General features: G+C 31.8%; 2 protein-coding genes and 1 non-coding gene across 3 annotated transcripts; all 3 read right to left on the minus strand.

The window, feature by feature from the left end:
* Nucleotides 1-4954: 4954 nt before the first annotated feature.
* On the minus strand, nt 4955-6712 carry LOC132285769 (protein OXIDATIVE STRESS 3-like). The gene is made up of 2 exons (XM_059787988.1): nt 6307-6712; nt 4955-5698 (listed from the first exon to the last, which is right to left on the minus strand). Exons 1-2 carry the CDS (start codon nt 6591-6593, stop codon nt 5386-5388), a joined length of 600 nt encoding a protein of 199 aa, XP_059643971.1. The 5' UTR covers nt 6594-6712; the 3' UTR covers nt 4955-5385.
* A 10701-nt stretch (nt 6713-17413) lies between these two features.
* LOC132287611 (small nucleolar RNA snoR135) lies at nt 17414-17558 on the minus strand. The gene has a single exon (XR_009473105.1). It is a non-coding gene; the product is annotated as a small nucleolar RNA snoR135 (small nucleolar RNA).
* A 2048-nt stretch (nt 17559-19606) lies between these two features.
* LOC132282411 (profilin-3) lies at nt 19607-23962 on the minus strand. The gene is made up of 3 exons (XM_059784084.1): nt 23670-23962; nt 22851-22988; nt 19607-20011 (listed from the first exon to the last, which is right to left on the minus strand). Exons 1-3 carry the CDS (start codon nt 23790-23792, stop codon nt 19877-19879), a joined length of 396 nt encoding a protein of 131 aa, XP_059640067.1. The 5' UTR covers nt 23793-23962; the 3' UTR covers nt 19607-19876.
* Between the last annotated feature and the right edge of the window lie 115 nt (nt 23963-24077).

A 24077-nucleotide genomic window follows, 5' to 3' on the forward strand; every position in this document is an offset into this window, starting at 1 on the left:
ATATATACATATATGGACTACTCTAGATATTGTTGAGTCTATCTAGGATGTATCTACGTATCGGATTCCTGTTTGGATCGTAGTAGATCAGGACTTGCATGTGGGCCTGACCCACTCTTTTATTTTTCAAGTGCTCGTCAGTTTCAGGGTTAGAGCTTGGTCGTGTAGAGCAGATACAGACTTCTATTCCACCGACTACGTAGGATTGCTTACTTATTAGCTTTGGATCTTATTTCAGTTATTCAGTTATTTCAGTTGGGATCTTTATTAAGGATCCACTAGATGGTTTCCAGAGTTGTTAATTAATTGGAGGTTTTGGAGTTGGATTTTATATTCTTATTTTGATGATTTTCAGTTAGAGTTCTTTTTAACCATTTTTATTTATTTCTTAATATTTCATCTTGTATTCTGTGTTCGCATTATATATTAATTGTTTGATATTTCTCTCGGGTTTGGGCCTAAACCTGATCAACCCATGTCTCGGATCCGAGGGGTATCACAGAAAAAAACTTTTTGGTTGAGTCTTCATTATATCTTGTATTTAGATATCACGCTCTCTCACTTGTAATATTGACATATATTTAAGAACCCCGACAAAGAGTTTGAGTTTTTCGTATTTAACCACTAGATTGAAAGATACATCATTATAGTATTACTCATTATTTAATAATTCGTTCAATACAGTAGTTAAATATAGAGAACTCAAGAGTCTTGAGAGAGTTCTGATGATAACATTATGTAATACCCCGATATTTTAAAAGGATTTATTAATTAAAATTAATTTATTTTATTTTATTTTGTAAATGATTTGTTTGATTTAATTATGAGTAATTGCTTTTATTTTATTTTATTTTATTAAAAATGATTTGTTTTATTACGTGTGTAGATTAATTGTCTTATTCTAATCAAATTATATTTCGTGATGATGTGTGTTGATTGTTTGTGTGTTTGCTTGATTATTGTTTTTTTTGGTATGGTGTGATTTAGTTTTAAATTCTTATTTTGAGAATGTGCTTCATGTAATTAGTTTTCAATAATTTAAGTGTTTGATTAATTATTTTATATATTTAAATTATTTGGATTGGGTTTAAGGGAAGTTGGACCAACGGATGTGGTATTGGGCTTGAAGGAATCCTTGTGGATTAATTATTAGAGGCCCATGGTTATGAAGATATTTAATAATTATCTTTGCATAATTATATATATATAATTATATGTATATAAATTTAATTAATTAATAATCACGTGGAGGAGTATATATGTCATTATATATATATATATATATATATATATATATATATATAATATTGATATATAGGTATATATAACTTATTTAACTAAAGGTTGTATATGGAAGGTAATATACATATTTATATTAAAATATATGTGTGTATATATATTATTTAAAAGATAAATATTATTTCTTTAATATGGTAATCATAATAGGAAAAGGATTTAGTTCTTTTTTCTTTTTTTTTTTTGTATAAATAGACACATAAGACTTTAGGGTTAGGAGTTTTTCCACGTTAGCAAAATAAGAGAGTTAGAGAGAGAAGAAGAAGGGCTAACGAAGAGGAGGCCGGATCAAAGGAAAAGGAGACCGGATTTGGAAAAGAAAGGCAAGTTCTTCTCTTTTTCTCCTCTTATAATTCATAAACTTAGCACCTTGAGTATCAAAATTACATGTTTATTTTATTTTAAAAAAATAAAATTATAGAATTTAAACATGTGAATAGGGGTATGTCTTGTTCTAATAATTTAAATCTTGTACGTAAGGTTAGGTTGATTAAATTATATTTTTGAAATTTTTATAGGTTGTTTTAACCTTGTGTAGCATGATTAATTAAATTAAATAGATCTTAATTTAATTATATGTTTCAACTAGGCCCAAAACAATTAAACTAAGCTTTTGGGATTTTTTTTAGAATTTTTTGAGATTTTATGGTAATTTTCTGGAAGTATTTTATGTTTTTAGAATCTATTTATATATTTTCTGTGTATCAATATATATATATATTGTTCATATATACGTACCGGAGATTAACATGAATCGGCATATCAAATATGAGTTTTGATTCAGTGTGGCTCATATACCATAACTTAGTGTGTGTGTGGATCTGAGCCATTAAAACTTTAAAATTTAAAACAAGAGGGATTCAATGCATTGCGGCACATTGTAAGTTGATGCACATGTGGCAATTAATGGCTTAGATGTGGTTGATGAATGGGAGCTGATCCGGTACATCGCGGCTCACCAAAACACGGAGGACAACCAATGAGGGGCTGCCAACACGCGCCGAGAGTGTAGAGGGCGCGTGGACGCGCCTGCCAGTGTGTTATTGCGCGTGGGGCCGCGTGCAGCAAGTGGAGGTACTTGTGGCGGCGCGTGAGGGATCGTGGGGATGCATGTGATGTTCCGGAAGGTTCCAGTGGAGTCCGGTGATGTTCCAGGATTGATTTCAAGCTGGTTAATTTTGAAATTAATCATTAGATGATATATTTTAGATGTTTGAGGGTTGTAGGATGCTACTACGATATTTAATTGCATCTATTTGGTGTGATTATAATTAATTGATAATTTGGTTGGAAGGAAGTGTGTATATATAAATATTTGTTATATATATGTAATTTGATATATATATATATATATATATATATATATATATACATACATATATATATTATTTAAGAATATCTGGATTGACTGATTATTAAATTAATGTTATGCGTGTAACATGCATGAGATGTCTACGTATGGATTAACTTCTTGTTAAGTTTAAGGTTGATACATGGTTGAATTGTTGGCATGGATGAGTTGCCAAAGGTTTCAATATACTGCCTTATTAAATATGAATAAATTTCATATATGGGAAGCATGATTGAGTTGCTAATTAATGGTGTAAGTAAATATACTTAAGAAAGCATGGTTGAATTGCTAGTATATAAGTAGATATATTTATAAATTGCATGGTTGATTTGCCGGTGCATATTTAAATTGCTATATATTTAGATGATTAAATGCCATCTAAGGTTATGGTGTATATAGGTTGGATTATGACTAGAATAATCTAGTATATACAAGTTAGGGTATTATTTTATATATGTTAATAAAATAATAGTGGTGGAGACATGGATGATTTGTCAAAGCTTAAATTTTTTATATGTAATTTAAATGATCAAAAGTATTATTGGATTTTGGATTTATTGGATTTTTTTTTCTTATATTGTAAGTTATTGTTTAAATGACTAAATTACTGTTTAGGATGGAGTTAAGGTGAGTGGAGTTTACTTTATGAGAAAATTATAAAGGGGGGGCTTGGTCTAGGTATGACTGATAATTAATCATTGGTGAGTGGTTTTTTGACAATTTAATGCCCTATTAACAGATAGGATTATTTTACTATATATATATTTGTAGTATCGTATATTAAAGTTAAAAGTTTATTAGGGATGGTTTTGGTAAAGGTGATCTGTTTATTGGCTTTCAGAGGCTTGGTAGAGAGAATTTGTTCGTAGGGTTTAACCTGCGATTTATTTTTTTCAGGTTGTTAGAAGGTCAAGTCTCAAGGTTGAGGATCCGCAGCTGGTGGACTTATTCATTCCTTTTGTTTATTTAAAAGTAGGATATTATTATTGTTTTAGTTGTTATTAGGATTTATTTTGTTGGAATTCTAAATAGTAACTTTTGGTTAAGGGGTCCTTCAGTTACGGGATTTCTGATTTGTAACCATTTGAAAGTTATTAATGGATTTATTATTAATTAGATTTCTTCAGCGTTTTATTTTATTCTTTATTTCATTTTGTAATCTGTGCTTGTTTAAATACTTTAATTATTTTGATATCCCCTGATTTTGTGCGCGGACTTGATCAATTCGTATTCCGAAATTAGGGGGTATCACACATTACTCATCAAAATTCCTATTAATGAGAGAACACTAGGACAGTGGATTAATAAAATTACATGAGTATCCTTGTAAACAATAATGTAACATTTTTTTTCAATGCTTGAACAAGTTTATTTCCTTAGTAGATGAAGAGAAGTTAGCTTTCCCTTTTTACATGTATCTCCTGCTCAACAAACAGGATTGTAACTTGGGTGGGTCCAACCCAAGTCCAGTCCAAATTTTTTTGTACTTGGCCTTTGGAAATTGCAATTCGGTCTGGACTTGCGTTATTGTGTTGGGCAACTCGAGCTCGAGTCGAATTATAAAACCCAATCAACTCGAACATTGAACCCCACATACACACACACACTTGTGTTGATTGCATATGATTGGTTATTTAGTGAGGTGTACTAACACTTATGACATTGAACTTTTTAGCTTTTGATCCCTTTGTTATTTTGTCGATCACAAAAGGCTGTAACTTAGTGGTAGTTTCTTACCTCCTAAATGGGAGCTCAAACCCTTTAAGAGTAAAATGGGTGTGTGAAGATGATTTTTGCTATGAATATATATATATATATATGTCATGATAATTTCTTCAATTATTTTATCTTCCAAAATATTTTATCTTCCAACATATTTTATCTTCAATTATTTTTGTTGGGGAAAAGTTTAAGATTATTTCTTTTGTTATTACAACAATCCAAATTCTTGGAGAAAATATCAATACGAAATCAACTCAAAATTTCAACCTGATTTGTAATCACAAATTCAACTCAAATTAACTTTAATAACTAAAATGAGTTAGGCTTGAATTGATGCTTAAGTTGGATTAAAAATTTCATATCTAAGAGTTAGCCTCCAACTCGCCCTGAGTTACAATTGCACCCATATCCACAAATTTATTTAGACAACTTTGAAAATAAAGAAAGAAAAAAGTGGGGCACGACCACCGAAAAAACAGAAAGAAAGAGGGATAACGTACCTTGTATAATTATTGTAAACCACGTGTAGAAAACTAAAAAGAAAATGAGTGGGGGCTATGTAGTTGCTGGGAGGAAAGAACAATATCTCAATCCAAACTTTGGACATTTATTAATTTTTCCATGAAGTCCCTGTATCACAAAAGTTATACATGTGTCCAACTCCACCCAGTAGCACATTAAGCATCACAACAGAATCCAACATTTTTCACTTCTCAAACAAACTTTGAATAAAAGTTTAGATAAGGAAGAAATTAAACTCTCTAACCTCAAAAAATTCATGGTTTTCCTCTTCTCCAAACAAAATGAGCAGGAGGTGGTGTTTTTAAAAAGTAGTAGTAGTACTTAACAACAGAATTTGCTATAAACAACAATAACATCATCTCTCTCTCTCTAATAGAAGTAGTATATTTACAACATTTTATTCTCACAATTAGTTAATTCTTTACACTATAATATATATTAATATATATTGTACTAAACAAATTAAAGGCATGCAACTTGGGATCGGTTAAGATCTAAAGTTTTTTTTGTCTAGGACTCAAAGGAGGCCTGCAACTGGTGGCAATAAAACTTGGTGATCTTCTGGTTGGAAAAGATGAAGACAGGAGTGAAGGCCTTGAGGAAACTTTCTTTGATATGACGGGTTTAGGTTTAGGAAGAGTTAATGATTTGTAGGAATCTAATCCACCTCCATGGCTTTTGCATGCTTTCATTTTCCTTCTATAAGCAGCAGGACTTTCTTTCTTTGCAACATCTTCTATGCTTCCAACTCTAGACAGGAGTGTAAAAGATTGAGACTTGCCTTGATAAAACTTTGAAAGCCCTCTTCTGCATAAATTAATTCCGACCATTTATTTAGGTAGGCGATGGAAATTAAAGTTCTGTATGCAAGAAACTACATGGAGACTTAAGCCGATAATTAATATTAACTTCACCAAAACAATAATAAAAAAAAGAAAGAAAAGAAAAGAAATTAAAAGCTCTTATATATAATTCTAATTATTTTCCAATTCTCTTCAAACCAATTAAGTACTATATATGGATCTCTAAATACCCACCTAAGTTCATGCTAGGCTGATTGACATTACAATAATTTAAGAAAGAGGAAATTTTTTATTTTTTATTTTAAAAAACGAAACCCTTTAACCTCATGAAGTTGCAAGGTAAATATCAAATAACCACACATATTATTTAAATTTAATTAGAACGAAATCACAAAATCCAATAGTTTTAAGTTTGCCATAGATGATAGTAATACTTCCCAGATAGATGATCACTAATTAATATAATTTTTTTACACACACATATATATATGTATTAAATAGTTTACCACATTTATATGTAGACACACACAAATTTATCATAGATTCTTTTGGGTTTGCCATGGATATTGACACTAATTAATTCTTCCAAAAAGACCAATTAAAGTTTCTTACTTGATGGGCAGTTGGGCCATGAGCTCTGATAAATCATACAAAGATCCAGTACTGGATTGCAAAGATGATGAATATGAAGTTGAGGAAGATGCATCATCTGCCATGTCTGTTGAAGAAGAAGCTGATCCATTTGAAACCATTGAATCTTCAAGTGAAGATGTCGATGATGTAATATTGTACCTATCATCATCATCTTCATGATCATTACCTTCCATGATATCCCATTGATGATCATCATCTTTCTGATCATCTCCACCATATGGACTGCATGGTCGACCTTGAAGCATTTGCCTTTTTCCTTCGCCCACTGTTGATGGTGTCCAATAGCTAGAAAGAATTAAGAATAAGCCTATGACTTTCTTCTATCAAGAATAACACAGACATACCCGGGGGACCATTCTGAGGGAGCATACATATATATATATATAATATTTGTGTACATGCATGTGCGCATATGGATTAGGTTAAAGTTTCTTTCATGACAGGTGGAAACATGGAATATATCCATGATTTCTAGACAAAGTTGTAACATCAAATAATACAAAATATGGGAAAATTATGGGCAAATTCTGTTAAAAATAAAAATTATGGGCAAATTGCATTAACCTCCCACCCAAGTCCACAACATTGTAAAATTTTCATGTGATAACATAAGCAAATTAATTTTGCCTTATTTATTTTTTCTCAAACACAAAACATACACTCCTCACTTTAAAAGATAAAAGAAATACCTAAATTACAATCATAAAAGAAATATCTGAATTACAATCATATTAGCGCTAGTAGAATTTGTCTTTTACAAGTGGAAAACTTGAACTTAAAGGGTCGTTTGACTAGATGGAAACTAATAAGAAAGATTGGAAGGGAAAGAATGAGAAATTAATTTTTTATTATTCATTTCGTTAGTATGAAAGTTTTGAAAAAATTTGTGAGAAATTACCATTTCATGCTTTAAAAATTATCAAAGTTAAATAATAATAATAGTAATAATAAAATCTAATAGTTTACTTAAATTGTCCTTATTGTTATTAAATATGATCTATGGTCTAAGTAAAAAAAAACTTGAAGATAATTAGTGTAATTATCAGAAACTATATGACTTTACTTCAATTATTTTTATGACAAATGTTTACCCGTGACAGTGGGTTGGATGGAAATCCATGAACTTGTCTGTTATCATAGTTAGACTCCTTTTGATTTCACAATTCATTATGTTTTTTATTTGCTTTCTCTGCCTTATCTTGAGATTCCACATTATCCTCTCATGTGCTTTCAATTTCATTGATTTTGCAATTTATGTGTACTAGTTGAAAAGGATAAGCTCAATAGAATTGAGGCCATCCATATCCTAGTCACTATCTCAACCCACATAAACCATATATTCATTTTCTATTGCAAGAATCTTTTGTTAAGATTTTGTGATAAAAAGGTTCTTCTAGTCTTAGAATAACAAAGATAAGGTTAGGGTCATTGACTGGGAGGCATGACTGTCTCCTATATTATCTTGTCCCACCTACCTTTTTTTTTTTTTTTTTTTTTTTTTTTTTGGGTTAAAATTGTCCCACCAACCTTACCAAGTTCTACAAAGCAAGTTTTAGATGTGAACCAGTGCTCACCAAACTTAAGGAATCACATTTATTACATAAATTTAGGTGTAGCGGTGTTATTCGAATATTCCAGTAGTTAAGGATTAGGTTTTTAGTATTCCTACTTTATAAGTTTAGAGTTTGATTCTTCTCTCCCTAATTACTAACCTACTAACTATTATCAATTATATAGCACGAACATGGATAAGTAAGGTCAAAATTTTAAAAAGTAAGACACGGTTATGGCATGAATACAACTACATAATAATATAAATTTTTATTATTATATATTTATTCAGTAATAGTATTATAAAATTTTAATTCATTTATAATTTCTATATTAGGAGTTGCTCTGAAATGAATTAAAAAATGAAATTATGTCATTATTGTAATAATTTTTATATTATATATACCATTATTTCACTACTTTGTCATGATAGTACTCATACTATTTTCAAAATTACTGGGTAGACTTGTGTTAGAAATATTGGAGAAGTGTCGGCGAAATATTTGAAAAGTGTTGGTAAAGTGTCTAAAAAATATCGACGAAATGTTCAAAAATAATAAAATTTACGTATTCAAGGTGTGTCACCGACACAATTCTTTCGTAAAAATATCCTTACTTCCTAAATTATCAAAAGTGAATGCGCAGGCATCTACAATATTCTCTTTTCAAAAAAGTGATCAAACTCACTGTGGTTCTCCCATTCCAAACCTACTGAAGACAACTTAAAGGCTATTAGTAGTTAACGGTTATCATTAATTTTCTTTATTTCACAATTCACCAAAATAGAACTATCTTGCTTGTTACCTACTAGGATACAAAATTCTAACCAAATTCAGTGACCAATCTGCAAATTAAAGTTGCTTGATAGGGAACAAACTTTGCGGGAAGTCAAATACGAGGGAATTATTGGAAGCACGAGATGCATAAACAAGACTTATATGCCATTGATCTTTTTATCCACGACTGAAGTGCAAGTTAGCTGTAAAGCTAATTAATTGATAACAAAAGCCGACAAAACAAAACAAAAAGAAAAAAAAATTGATAACTAGAGTTTATCATGTAGATAAGAAGAAGTGCAGCGTATGCTTCCAAGAAAAAATGTTATTTTGCGAGTGTACCGCTTAATCCATCCTTCTCCCTTTTCGCAGACTTGGTTCTAGCTTCACAAGATGTTTAAGAGAGGGTTCTGTTACTCATTTTATTTTTATTTATTTATTTTTTTTTTTAGGGATAATATTATTGATATCCTTTTAAGTTTGATCAAATATCACTCTCAAATATCTTTCAAAAATAAATATCACTTATGTCTATTTTTACTTTTCTGTCACCCGTTAAAAATACGAGAAAAGACATTTTTACTCCTAATTTGGTGAAAGACAATTTTTGCTGGTATCAACAAAAAAATATTAAATTATATTGCCTAAATTGTCAAGAGTCATGTTTGGCTACCAATATTATATACCACATGTTTGATTACAAAGACTATATACCACAGTTCAGGACACACGTGTCATCGGCCTATGCTGCTGACTTTTTTTTTGTTTTGTTTATCTTCTCACTGGATCCCTCTACACTCTGTAACCTTGCTCAAACCCAATTTTGGGGCAACTAAAAAGACCCATTTCATTGTCTGACAGATCATTTATTCAGTCCCTGGATTTAGATTATTTAATCACTCTGTTCTTAGATATTTGTAGAGAAGCTTGGATTAATTGATGACAAACCTATTCAATCATGGGGCTCAAATTTCTTGCTGTAAGTTACCCTGCAGTCCTCTGCTGTGAGCTGATGAAATGCCTTAGTTTGGCCACGTGTGCTTCAGTTTATAATATGTCTGTGGGCTTCACTAAAATGGTGCAAAACACATTATTCCGTAAAATCTACTTTCCGTTAAGCATCCATCTCTCGGCATCTCTGAAAAAGCCCAAAAGAGCCGGCTCTACAAATTAATTGAGCCGTCTCCAAAAATTTGGGTTGAGTCGTCTCCACATTTCTTCTTGAGCCGGCTGTCCATTATTTTTTTTTTCTTTTATTATTATTTTTTTTTGCTTGGCAAGGAGCCGGCTCTAAAAATTCTGATCACAGGAACTCTGATCACCTTCACCATCAAAATAAACTATTGACACAGTTCTGTAAAACTAATTTCACACCTCTGTAAAACTAATTTGACACATAAATTTAACATTTTTTAATTATTTCATTTGTCATCTGTTAGTGTAAATTATGATATTTTTCTACTTGAAATTGATATTGGTTAAGCATTCTAGCATATTTGAAATGTTGGATAATTGTAGGATTTTTTTCTATAATCTTCAATAACCATTCTAGTGAATGTAAAATCTTACATAATTGTTTTTTTTAACTGAATTGGCTTCATTAGGTACCAATTTGTTATCCAAATATTTTTTCTTCTCATGTATGTGGCAATTACACATTTCACAGGTTATTATGTGACATTTATGAGAAAAAATACATTGTGAAGTTTAATAAGTAGGGACACTGATTACCTTCACCATCAAAATAAGCTATTTACACATTTCTACTAAACTAATTTCACACCTCTGCAAAACTAATATCACGCCTAAATTTAACTTGAAATTGACATTGGTTAAGCATTCTAGCGTATTTGAAATCTAGCGTAATTGTAAGATTTTCTTCAATAATCTTCAATAACAATTCTAGTGAATGTAAAATCTTCCGTAATTGTTTTTTTTTTTAACTGAGTTGGCTTCATTACGTACCAATGTGTTATCCAAATATTTTGTCTTCTCATGTATGCGGCAATTACACATTTCACAGGTTATTATGTCACATTTTTGAAAAAAAATACATTGTGAAGTTTAATAAGTAGGGGCACTGATCACCTTCACCATCAAAATAAGCTATTCACACAGTTCTACAAAACTAATTTCACACCTCTGCAAAACTAATTTCACACCTAAATTTAACATTTTTTAATTCTTTCATTTGTCATCCGTTAGTGTAAATTATAATATTTATTTACTTGAAATTGACATTGGTTAAGCATTATAGTGTATTTGAAATATTGGATAATTGTAGGATTTTCTTCTATAATCTTCAATAACCATTCTAGTGAATGTAAAATCTTCTATAATTATTTTTTTTTTAACTGAGTTGGCTTCATTAGGTACCAATGTGTTATCCAAATATTTTGTCTTCTCATGTATGCGGCAATTACGCATTTCACAGGTTATTATGTGATATTTATGAGGAAAAAAATATTGTGAAGTTTAATAAGTAAGAACACTGATCACATTCACCATCAAAATAAGCTATTCACACAGTTCTGTAAAACTAATTTCACACCTCTGCAAAATTAATTTCACACCTAAATTTAACATTTTTTAATTCTTTCATTTGTCATCTGTTACTGTAAATTATGATTTTTTTTTTTTACTTAAAATTGACATTGGTTAAGCATTCTAGCGTATTTAAAATCTTCGATAATTGTAGGATTTTCTTCTATAATCTTCAATAACCATTCTAGTGAATGTAAAATCTTGCATAATTGTTTTTTTTTAAAACTGAGTTGGCTTCATTACATACCAATGTGTTATCCAAATATTTTGTCTTCTCATGTATGCGGCAATTACACATTTCACAGGTTATTATGTCACATTTCTGAGAAAAAATACATTGTGAAGTTTAACAAGTAGGGACACTGATCACCTTCACCATCAAAATAAACTATTTACACAGCTCTGCAAAACTAATTTCACACCTAAATTTAACATTTTTTAATTCTTTCATTTGTCATCCGTTAGTGTAAATTATGAATTTTTTTTTCTTGAAATTGACATTAGTTAAGCATTCTAGCGTATTTGAAATCTTGGTTAATTGTAGGATTTTCTTCTATAATCTTCAATAACCATTGTAGTGAATGTAAAATTTTCCATAATTGTTTTTTTTTAACTGAGTTGGCTTCATTAGATACCAATGTGTTATCCAAATATTTTGTCTTCTCATGTATGCGGCAATTACACATTTTACAGGTTATTATGTCACATTTATGAGAAAAATACATTGTGAAGTTTAATAAGTAGGGATACTGATTACCTTCACCATCAAAATAAGTTATTCACACAGTTCTGTAAAACTAATTTCACACCTCTGCAAAACTAATTTCACACTTAAATTTAACATTTTTTAATTCTTTCATTTGTCATCCGTTAGTGTAAATTACGATTTTTTTTACTTGAAATTGACATTAGTTAAGCATTCTAGCGTATTTAAAATCTTGGTTAATTGTAGGATTTTCTTCTATAATCTTCAATAACCATTCTAATGAATGTAAAATCTTCCATAATTGTTTTTTTTAACTGAGTTGGCTTCATTAAATACCAATGTGTTATCCAAATATTTTGTCTTCTCATGTATGCAGCAATTACACATTTCACATGTTATTATGTCATATTTATGAGAAAAAATACATTATGAAGTTTAATAAGTAGGGACACTGATCACCTTTACCATCAAAATAAGTTATTCACACAGTTCTAACAAACTAATTTCACACCTTTGCCAAACTAATTTCACACCTAAATTTAACAGCTCTTGGGATTTAATGGAGCCGGCTCTTGAAGTTCAATGGAGCCGGCTCTAAGTTGTTGAGCCGGCTCTTTGAGTTGGCAGCCGGCTCATAATAAATATGGAGCCGGTTCTCAGAATTTTTAGAGCCGGCTCCTTGCCAAGCAAAAAAAAAATAAAAATAAAAGAAAAAAAAAATAATGGACAGCCGGCTCAAGAAGAAATGTGGAGACGGCTCAACCCAATTTTTTGGAGACGGCTCAATTAATTTGTAGAGCCGGCTCTTTTGGGCTTTTTCAGAGATGCCGAGAGATGGATGTTTAACGGAAGGCAGATTTAACGGAATAATGCGTTTTGCACCATTTTAGTGGAGCCCACAGACATATTACAAACTGAAGCACACGTGGCCAAACTAAGGCCTTTCATCAGCTCACAGCAGGGGACTGCAGGGTAACTCACAGCAGGGGATTTGAGCCCCCATCATGGGCCTTTTCAATACAAATCTAAAAGAAAATGAGAAAAAAAAACTTTGTTTTCTTTTCGAAAGTTTGCAACAAAAAAAAAAAGAAAGGAGCCTTGTTAGAGAGAAAAAGTAAAGAGAGAACATAATGGAGCTCCTCAATAGTAGCAACAGTAGAGGCTAAGCGGTGGCTCTCATCGCCGATAAGCTCACCAACCGCGACCTCATCCGCGGCAAGACATTCATAATTGCCACTCAGTACCGCCGATTCGCACTCCTCTTGAACCCTAACAGGAACAAGCTCGTCTTCGCCGACGAAGCCTTCTAGCTCGTCTCCGATGCCTGGTTGTTGAACCAACTCTCGGCGGTAAGGAGTGCGTCGATGACGGCGAGGATTCGGTCGGCATATTCGGGGCCTGGCTATATTGGGTGTCCAAATTCAGTGAAAAATTGGGGAAGACTCGCCGGTGACCATCACAGCTCGATCCACCATAGTGAGACCAACATTTTTACCCAATTAAGATCTTTGTAATATTATGTTGGGTAAAGTGCATTAAACTCCCTGAACTATTGGGGTATGTGCAAGAAACCCTCCTGAACTATAAAAGTTACAAAAAAACCCCCCCGAACTATCGGGATATGTGCAAAAAACTCCCTGAATTATAAAAGTTGCAAAAAAAACCCCTGAACTATTGGGGTATGTGCAAGAAACCCCCCTTAATTATATATTTTTTTGCAGTTTACCCCATCCGGCGATTGGCGGCGCGCGTGCTTATCACATGACACAAAATATTATACTAAATGACCAAAACACCCTTATACAGATAAAAAGACTTTAATACCCTTCTTCCAACTGTTACACCCAAACACCTCCTAATCTCTACTTCAGTTTCTCTTCCTCTTCATTTTGTTCGTACAGTTCTTCCCAAAAAATCCTAAGTCATTCTCTCTCTATATATACCCACAAATTTTACTACAGCAATTAAGTTAAGAAACATAAAAATGCATGTGATTGCTGAGAATAATCAATCAATCGAAGAGAGAGAACGAAGAGATCTTGTGGCCGCGCGAATTGATTGACTGAAAGGGACGATGAAGCCGAGCACACCGTCGTACGTGTTTCGAGCACACAACCGTCAACAGTTCATCACCGAGCCCCCTTGAGCTCGCCGCCGACTCCATAGTTCACGGTTGAGTCAACTGAGCTCTCATCACAGCCGAGTCCTCCACGCACAAGCCGCCATCATCCGAGACCGAGCCATCCTACCAGCCTTGGATTTCTTTAGTTTCTTTTATCTCTCTCTATAGCTCTCTGTTTTGGGTTGTGTTGGGTGAAAAACATTTTTTGGCAGAAAAAAAAAAATGTAAGAAGTGTATAAGTTAAAACGACGCAGTGTGTTATAAGGATAAACTGGTCTTTCAAAATTTTCAGTGCCGGAAGCTGATGTCATGGGGGTAAATTGCAACAAAATCATAGTTTAGGAGGGTAAATTGTAACAAAATCATAGTTCAGGGGGGTTTTTGTATTTCAGGGGGGTTTCTTACAAATGACCAAGAGTTCAAGGAGGTAAATTGCAACAAAATCATAGTTCAGAGGGGTTTTTTGTAGTTTATGGGGGTTTATTGTAAATGACCAATAGTTTAAGGGGGTTTAATGCACTTTACCCTATTATGTTTCTCCGAATTCGTCTTCACTCCTGTTCCCTTATAAATCAGTTTCTGCAACGGATGAAGAATAAATAATTATTGTTCTCAAAAACAATGTTTCAAGTGGACTGCCGAAATTGCCAAAACATAAATAAAATCTAAGATAAAAAATAAAAAATAAAATAAAAAATAAAAAATCCCTTGGTGAGCATCTCACTACCATGTATTCTTCAATTAACAATAAAAATATGAAATGAATAAAAGAGAACATGGTATTCTTCAATGAACAATAAAAATAGGAAATGAATAAAAGAAAAAAAGATAAATATGAGGGTAAACATGTCGTTTGAGAACTTAAAGAAATGATATAGTTAGTCAAACTAAAGTTAAATGAGGGTAAATATGTCATTTGAATCATTAAAGAAACAATTTAGTGGGTCAAACCAAAGTCAAAGGATAAGAGTGTCTTTTTACATGTAAAAACTGGTTTGGTACATCTATCAATTAACTTTTGGGGTGTGAGTCAAAAACAGAGTAAACGTTTGTAATGTAAATGATAGTTATTTTTGAAAGATATTTAAGAGTGATATTTGACCAAATCTGAGGGGGTGTCAATGAAATTATCCATTTAATTTACTATTCTTTCATTTTTTTTGTTATTATATATATATATATATATATATATATATAAGGAGAGATGCAGCACAAGTTGTTTAGAGTGGTGTTGAAAGAGTCGTGACAAGGACTACAATAATTAACTATTTTTATTTTGAAACAATAACTGACAGTGAAAATGTTACGTCAATTAAAAATAACGATAACTAATTTTTTACCATCCCTCTTTAAATTGTATTCTATATATATATATAAACTTTTAAATATTAATTCCAAAATATGGTATAAGTTATTTTAATAGAGAAGGTAGAATCAGTATAAATGGTCTTTGATATTTTATTTTGGGACTGCTCGTCTTCCTCTCCTTACTTAATCTCTATATTTATTTTGGGGGTTTCAGTAAAATTTATTTGATTATCATCAAATTTGTTCCCTTTGTGTTGTTGGCTAATTCTAAATTCTTGTTATTTACATGTCATAAAAGTCAATTTTTTCCACTTTGTTTAAAAATTGTTGGTTCATTGATTGATAATTCCTGTGTTGGTGTTCCCCTCTCTATCTCTTCTTGTTTGTTTCGGATTCTTCTTCTACTCAATTACGTACTCCTATTACTTTCTTCAGTAGGATTTTGTTAGGATTGTACTTATAACATAAGCATGAAACAAACTACATACTACTTGGGATTTTGTTAGGTTTGTTTGTATAACGTAGCATGAAATAAATTACTTACCATTTAGTAGATTATAATTTGAACTAGTTTTATTCTCGAACATATTTGAAATTGTTCTCCAAATCTTTGTATCTGAGATTAAATCCAAACCAAACAAATAAACAGATGATTAATTTCCTTTTTCTGAGTATCCTCCACTTATCTAAGATTAAACCTAAACAATTTACTCGTAAACTAAACAAATAAACATACCATTAATTTCCTTTTTCTGGTATCATCCACTTATCTCCCTTCCTTATTATTAATTATTTTTTTCCCTTTTAGCCATTGATTTCTTCAAAAAAAAAAAAGTACACGATTTGTTTGGAAATAAAATATAAAACTTGGATAGTCTAAGTTCTTCATTGATATGTTAATTTGGAATAAAATAACAAATCAAAATATGTTTATTTTGGAAAAGAAGAAAGTAAAGTAGTCAATATTTTCAATTTCGGATGGGTTGCTGACAAACAGAGAGGAGGAAACAATTTCAGATGGTTGTTGACAAATTCGGAAGAGGATTGTTGACAAAACTTTGTATATATATAAAGAATTTGTATATAAATAAAATATAAAATTTTAACCGTCCATAATTTTTATATTCATTTACTCCATTAGAAGAACTTGCAATTTGATAGATCTTGATCCGTGCGGCGAGTGCCTCCCAGCTTACGCCAAATTGATCCAATATCGGGACTTTTTTCCTAATTATGCTTTGATTTTGACTGACTTAATAGCTATTTATTGAATTGGTATTGGTCACTAAATTCAGTAAATTGTTTCTTGGATTTTTTTTTTTTTTTTTTTTTTTCAATAATACTTTTAATTCAACAATTGACTCGCTGATCCCTATTGTTTTGCATGGCTAATCTTATAGTTTTAAAAATACCAAATTCAAACTTCATTTTTCAATTACTGAGCTATTTTAACAATTTTTTGAAATAAAAATATTTTTAAACTGTTAAAAAGCAGTTCCAAACGGCCTCCGATTATGAACATGTTACAGAAATTGCTTTGGATTAATTTACAATTCTCTCCTGCCGGCCGAACAGCCTCCAATTTAAAATTAAAAGAAATAATTTAGTTCAAAAATGTTAATTAATTAATTAATTTTTTAATTCCAAATCCAGCCATTATCTCAATCCAATTCCAATCTACCACTTCAATTTATATTTGAATATCATTACTCTCAAATTCGAATTATCATAGAATTTTTCAATTCACATCGAAGTCTGAATTGGATCAAAATCAAATTCATCCAAAAAAGATGAAGTTTAAACGCTGTTATGAACATGTTACAAGTTCAAACGCTGTTAATGTATTACTCTCCCCGTCCCATAAAAAAAAAAAAAAAGCCACTTTAAAGAAACCGTGACTTTCATAAACGTTTTTTAGGAGTGAGGTAGTAGTATATAACCAACGCACATTATACACTATAAAATAGTAAAAGCTAAGATATTGCAACAAAAATATTGAAAATTTTACTTTCGTAAATTAAATTATAAAAAATTGAACAGAAAAAACATATAAGAGAGAAATGTGGAGAAGATGATTGTTGAAAGTTTCAATCGAAGGAATGAAACACAACTGCCCACCTTCCCCAGATCTATGTCGCAGGGAACTCTTTCGGACACTGTGCACCTTCAGTAGCACAACGCCGATACACACAATCCCTGCTTTCTTTCTTCAACCATAAATTTAGTACACAAATTAGACCACCACACATAAACACACTCAACACACACAATCAACACACATAATCAACACACACTCAACACGCACAGAGAGATCAACACACTCAACACGCACTATATAAATTGAAGAAATTATGCGCACACAAAGAAAAGAAGAGACGAGAGATTGAGAGAGGGAGGCCGTGGTAGAGAACGAAGAGGAGGAAGATATCTAAATATATAGAGGAGCTCTTGTGAGGATTAGGGTTTTGTGGCTTCGCAACCTTGACATCTTATTACCCACAATACCCTTGTTTTGTTTGGAATTCAAATCTTTTCCAATTTGAATTTAAAAAATTAAAAATAAAAAAGAAAGAAATTACTGTAGAATAATAGACTTAAAATAAATTCACATTACTTGTTTAAAATGAGCTAATTATAAATAAAATATTTTGTCTACTTTTTAATTTTTATTTATTAGACTTACATTTGTACGTTTTTATCGTTAAAATATTTTATGACAATCAAATATTAAAGAGCACAAAAATAAATTTTTGAAAAAAATTTGAAGCCTTATTTATTTTCAATACCCTTTAAAATCCAAACATGTCAAATCAAATAAACCCATCATTGCAACCTATTCAATTGATGAATTAATATATTAAGCCCTAATATTGGGCAAATGAGACATCGATCCATGGAATTTGCTTTGCCCAACCATGAATTTTCAAATTACTAGAAAGATAATACTTAGATCCCCTCCGTCTCCTCTGAATTTGTAATTTGAAAAATTCAAAAAAAATTCTACTTAATTATGCATATTTTCAAATATGCTAATTTTTTAAAATTATTAAGTTTGACGGTTAATTTTATCAAACTAATTACAAAAGTATACAAAAATACTATTTAGACTTTTTAATAGTCCTAAATACCCTTGTCTCTTTTTTTAAAAGTCCGCGTGCGATGAGCTCCAACAAACAAAACATGGGTCAATTTTAAAATTCTCTAGTTCAAGTGATCATCGTTCGAACAAGCTTTAAAATATGGGCCATTCAAAATCTTCAACTCCTTTCTCACCTCCTTCCTTTCCAATAAAATCACATAAATTAACTAGGTCTATAACCCCTTTTGGCTTATTCCTTATTTCTTCTCTCTCAAACCCATTTTCTCTCCCTAATTTTCTTGATCACAACCCATTTTTATATCACTTCCGTGTACCACTGCTTTCCGTTTCTTTTGGGTCATCAAAACAACTAAAGATTGTTTCCTTGTTCAAAAGCTCTTTTTAATTTTTGTGTTTAAATTTAAAATAGGTTTTTCAAAAAAGCATCAACCAAATGAAAGCCTATAATCCGAAGGCAAGAAATGGGTGATTGATAGATTTTGCGATTTTTTTTTTCTTTCAGGTTTCTCTTTTTTAGTTGTTTAGATTTCTATTAGATGAGTACAATATTTTAGTTGTTTAGATTTCTATTAGATGAGTACAATATATATTTATATAATGGGTATTCTAATTTAGTTCAAATATTTGCTTAATGGGTGTTTTTTTTTAATTTCTTACATTTAGTCTGGTCACCGGAAATACCTCATCACCGAAAATAATGAAGTTTATGGACTTGGAACCACGCCGGAATTTTCAGAAAAAGACGAGCATTTAGAATCATTAAAGAGTATAAATAGTATTTTTGTATAATTTTGTAATTAATTTGATAAAGTTAAAATTAAAAAAATTAGCATATTTGAAAATATACATAATTATATTTTTAAATTTTCCCCTAATTGAACCGTATGTGTTCATCAGTCATAACAATGAACATAGGACCTAAGACCTAAGTATTGTTCTTGCTACCAAACATGCAACTTACAATGGTTTCAACCGACAACGAAAGCAATTTCTCTATCCAACCCATTTGCCATGCCGACAACGCAAGCAATTTCTCTATGCAACCCAATTTGCTGACCACATTTGTCCTGAAGGACCATTTAAGACGATGAAAAACGCGTCCTAATAACAAGTTAATGTCCCAAGAGATGTGTTCTAGAAGAAATCAACAGTAATAACAACCACAATAATTTGATCATATATAGATGAAAATCCATGGACAATCAAAACTCAAATATCTCAACTGCAGCACCAAAAAAACAAAAAAAAAAACAATAAAAATGATAAATACACAATTAATATGCCATAAAACCAACTGTTGCTGTTGCCAGAGTTATTTTTTGCAACAACTCCCCCCATAAGTTCATAGCCGTAGAAGGAAAAAAATGCAAGCCCAGAACCCAGGTTTAATATAAAAGGAAATTGTGACTTGGAGAAAAGATCTACATGCCCTGATCAACGAGATAATCTCCCATCCTCTCAACAATCATGTTACACTGTCCTGGAGTCATCGGCTCATCATAGATACCAAAGATCAGAGCTTGACCAGTTTTTTTTATAGTGACACCACCAGAGCCCTGCGAAATAAATAAATCACGCAGCAGCTTATAAGTGTAAGAACAAGAACTTTGCTTCATGTCTGCTACTTATTCAACTCTAATTCATCACTTATAACTGAACCGAATAAGTGTTTTTCTAATTGTGTTTTATAACTCATTTAGAATATCACTTAAAAAAAATTAAATATCACTTAATAGGGACCAAAGACACTCTGTGGTAAGAGTTTTAAAAAATTATCCGAATGACATCTACTCCCATATACCATCTGCAATGAGCTCCCAAATTTTCAGTGTTGAAAGCCACCAAAGGCCCAAAGGTCACCTTCTATTGAAACTCAGTGCCAGCTTCTACAACAGCCACCCTCTCCTCTAATCCCCCAAACCACCATCAGCACTAGCTTCTTTCAGCCAAAGAAGAGACCAAACCTCCAGTTTATCACCTACATTTACAGCTGCAATCCTTGTAATTTCATAATCACCTTTGTTACACACCAGCAAGACCACCTTTATATCCATTTAGAAGACCTACCTTCAACAATCTTACTAGATTGATCAACACTCATTTCTTCAAATCAGCTTTAAACAAATTATAATCTTGAAGTAACTGGATAGGTCCATGACAGATACTTGATTTTTTATATACATACATATATGTGTGTGTGTGTATGCATTTGAATGTAAGTCATAAAAGGGTTAAAAACCAAAACAGGGTTTAACAAAAGGAGATCATTACAACGGTTTCATTAGATATCTTCCGACTAGAGTCCCTCTTTTTTCTGATCCAGTTCCTCCACCACTTCAAACCCCACTTAGATTCAGGCATAGAAAGATATAGAGAAGAGAGATCTTTAAAGCGGGATACTTTGAGGGAGAGATTCAAGAGGAGTAATAGTTTATAATACAGATATATGTAGACGCACATGTATCTGTACAAAAATGTTTATGGTGAGAATGAATGGAATTTGAATTAAGGATATCAAATTCAACATGCAATAGTGGTATTAATGGTGGAGTTCTTGGAAAGAGAGGACCTCCAGTAAAGGACTGCAGTTGAGAGTTGAGACTTGATGTTTTAAGGTTCCTCCTATCGGTCTGGTTCATGTATTGTATATGAGGAGGTTGGTTCATCAGAAGGTTGGTCAGGTATGCAATATGTTGGCAATATGTTTAGTCCAAGACAATTTTTTTCTTTTTCTTAGTTTAGTCCAAAAGAAAATTAAAGAAGTCACAACTTCTTAGTGACTCAATTTAATTTTTAATCTTATATAAATGATATTTTATAGGGTTCATTTCTTGGTGCAATTATTTAAAGAATTTTTTTTTTTAAACAAACAAACTTGAGAATTCGAATTCAAGTTTGAGATAAATTAAGTTGTACAAAAATAATGTCAAAGACAACATCAAACCTGATCTTGAATGAGAATGTGAGTTTAGGCTTCGAGTGACACGTTATGGATTGCATGTAAAAATAAATTATTACAGGATCTTGAGATTAAAATTTTAAATTGCTATTTTTAATTTTTTAGAGATCAATTAAGAAAAATTTTTTTTTTTTTTTTTTAGAGATCAGTTTTTGGTATTTTTTAAACAATTTAATAATAAAAACAGACTGTAGCAAACAAGTTTTCAAATTTGTATCAATGGGCCAGTGGCCTAGCAGTATCAGCCTCTTACTTCCCAAAGGGAGATCAGGGATTCAAGTCTCACAAGAGACATGTGTGTGTGAGTACCAACTAGGAAAAAAAAAAAAAAAAAAGTTTTCAAATTTGTAAATTCAGCACTTCAAAGTTTTCAGAGCTTAATTTCAGTTTTGTCAAACAGCAGCTAACTTGGGAATTCAATATTATCAGAAATAATGTATTACAAATTGATTCTTTATTCATACTGAATGGACAACTGGATCAATCATTGATAAATTTAAAATATGAAGGCACACATCTGCTGATACTACGTCAATGGGCTTTAGCAAATTGAATAGACGAGGAACTTCAGAATTCAAATTCGGCTAATGGTTTAACTTGTACTACTTAGACATGCCACTTTGCATAGATTGTGTCTAGTATCATCATGGAAGCGAAAAAAATGAAATGCAGCCAGGGTATGCTTGGGTCTATGAGTCTACTTGTAAAAAATCGTGATTGGCGGAACGCTACAGAAGAGAAGTCTAATCAATAGGGAAAATATCATGATTGGCGGAATGCTGCAGAAGAGAAGTCTAATCAACAGGGAAAATATCATGATTGGCGTAATGCTGCAGCAGAAGAGAAGTCTAATGAATCTAATCAATAGGAATGCTTTAATTATAAGATTTAAGGAAAAGCAAAAGTAAAAGCAACCAAGCCGGCAAGCCTGTGTAATTGTGTACTGGCAAATAGCAAACAATCAATCATTGTGTTCTCTAAGAGATGGCCAGATGGTGTCTCATGTGGGTCCATGGAGGCTTATTATTGTGCTTCCAATGGCATGCCAGGTATTCCATAATATATGCTGGACAAGAAAACAAGTTGATCCCAAATAAATGAAAATATGGATACTTTTGAGATTTTAAAAGTAAATAAAGTGAAGTGATCATGAAAGCATACAACTAAGAGTTTGCTTCTCACATCTTTCAAAACATAATTAAAGGAAAAAATATAAAGAGCTACCGCAAAAGGCTTGTATTTACGATGAGACTACATTGAAACTACTTTTTAAGCTTATGGCATCAGATAAATATGTGAATCTTTTAAGGAATGGAAGCATAATCCATAATCTAGATTGTATAAAATTTTTTGAGAGAAGGTAATAACATTAGAACCATTAATTATTTTGTTTGCCTAGCAGGAAAAGAAAGGCTTAAATGAGAAAAATGAGATACCTTCTTTCCACGAATCACAGCGCCAGGCTCTCCTTGGATTACCATGTACTTTGTGCCGCCAAGGTGTAGACCAGTAGGAGCAAGAAAGCCAGGTTCATCAAAATCTTTGTTGATGCCAGTGATCTCTTCGGGCTTGAACTGCAAATAAGCAGGAAAATTCTCTTCATGGTTAATAATCACACAACAGACAAAATCAACATGCAGGAAAATCAAATCTCCAGACTTACAAAATGCATATTGCAATGAAAGGGGAAATTAGAAAATAATTCATTAAAAAAATAAAAAATAAAAAATGCAGAACAGAAAAACACTCTTCTGAAATCCCCACATGTGAGGTTAACTGAGAGCAACCATATTGCCAAATTTGCCAATCTCATACAGAACATTTATCTTTTCTCTCCTAACTCTGCAATCTGAATCTCCTCTGACATCAATCTCAGATTATATAATACAATAGAAAAGAATATATATATATATATATATATTTGAAAAAAAAAAAAGAGAAAAAGAAATTATAACTCGACTAAATGGAAGGAGAATCACTAAAAAGTATACAGATCTAATCTAACAATGGAACAAACAGATTGATCAATACACAGTAAACATTCCGCAACTACAGATTCGTAGAAAAACAATTATAACCTAAGATCATAAATAATTAAATTTGAAGAGAGAGAAACAACTAATTAATTACAAGACAAATCACATCCATTAACCGACTAAATACAATAATCACCTAACATTATATATTAACGGATCGGTAAAGATAAATACATTTACAGCACAACAATAAGATATATATAGAGAGAGACAGAAAACCTTAGGGAACGAAGCACTCTGAGCCCAGACGGTGCCGTCGAGGCCGAGGATTGCAGCGGCGGTAAGGTGGTTACCGTCGATGTCGCACATCAGGTGATCGTCCACATATGTTTGCCACGACATTTTCAATTCCCACTCTGTTTTTCTTCTTCTTCTATCACTGATTTCTTTTCTTCTTATCTTTTTTATCGATCTTCTTCGGATTACAACGATTGTCTGTGCGACTCTGAGGAAGACATAAATAGTAGAAGTCTGGAAAATTCTGATACAATTACGTGACACTTGAGTCCCAAGCGACACGTCAGCCGTTGATTGATGGAAGTGACATTCATATTTGAATGACAAGTCAGCACTGGACCCACTAAGTGTAGGACCCACACATGACTAAGTGGTTCCCACTAGAGCTGG

This window comes from Cornus florida, unplaced genomic scaffold (genome assembly GCF_030987335.1).
Source record: "Cornus florida cultivar Cherokee Brave unplaced genomic scaffold, ASM3098733v1 CherokeeBrave_3.0.0_Hap2_Chr11, whole genome shotgun sequence".
Lineage (NCBI taxonomy): Eukaryota > Viridiplantae > Streptophyta > Magnoliopsida > Cornales > Cornaceae > Cornus > Cornus florida.

Bases quoted from the DNA above. Each gene is read 5' to 3' on its own strand.
- LOC132285769 (XM_059787988.1), bottom strand. From the start codon at position 6,593: ATGCTTCAAGGTCGACCATGCAGTCCATATGGTGGAGATGATCAGAAA. The intron at 5,699-6,306 runs GTAAGAAACTTT...TAATTTATGCAG, and splicing joins ATGGCCCAACTGCCCATCAA to AAGAGGGCTTTCAAAGTTTT.
- LOC132282411 (XM_059784084.1), bottom strand. From the start codon at position 23,792: ATGTCGTGGCAAACATATGTGGACGATCACCTGATGTGCGACATCGAC. The intron at 22,989-23,669 runs GTTTTCTGTCTC...GCTTATTTGCAG, and splicing joins AGAGTGCTTCGTTCCCTAAG to TTCAAGCCCGAAGAGATCAC. The intron at 20,012-22,850 runs GTATCTCATTTT...TTTATTTCGCAG, and splicing joins CTGTGATTCGTGGAAAGAAG to GGCTCTGGTGGTGTCACTAT.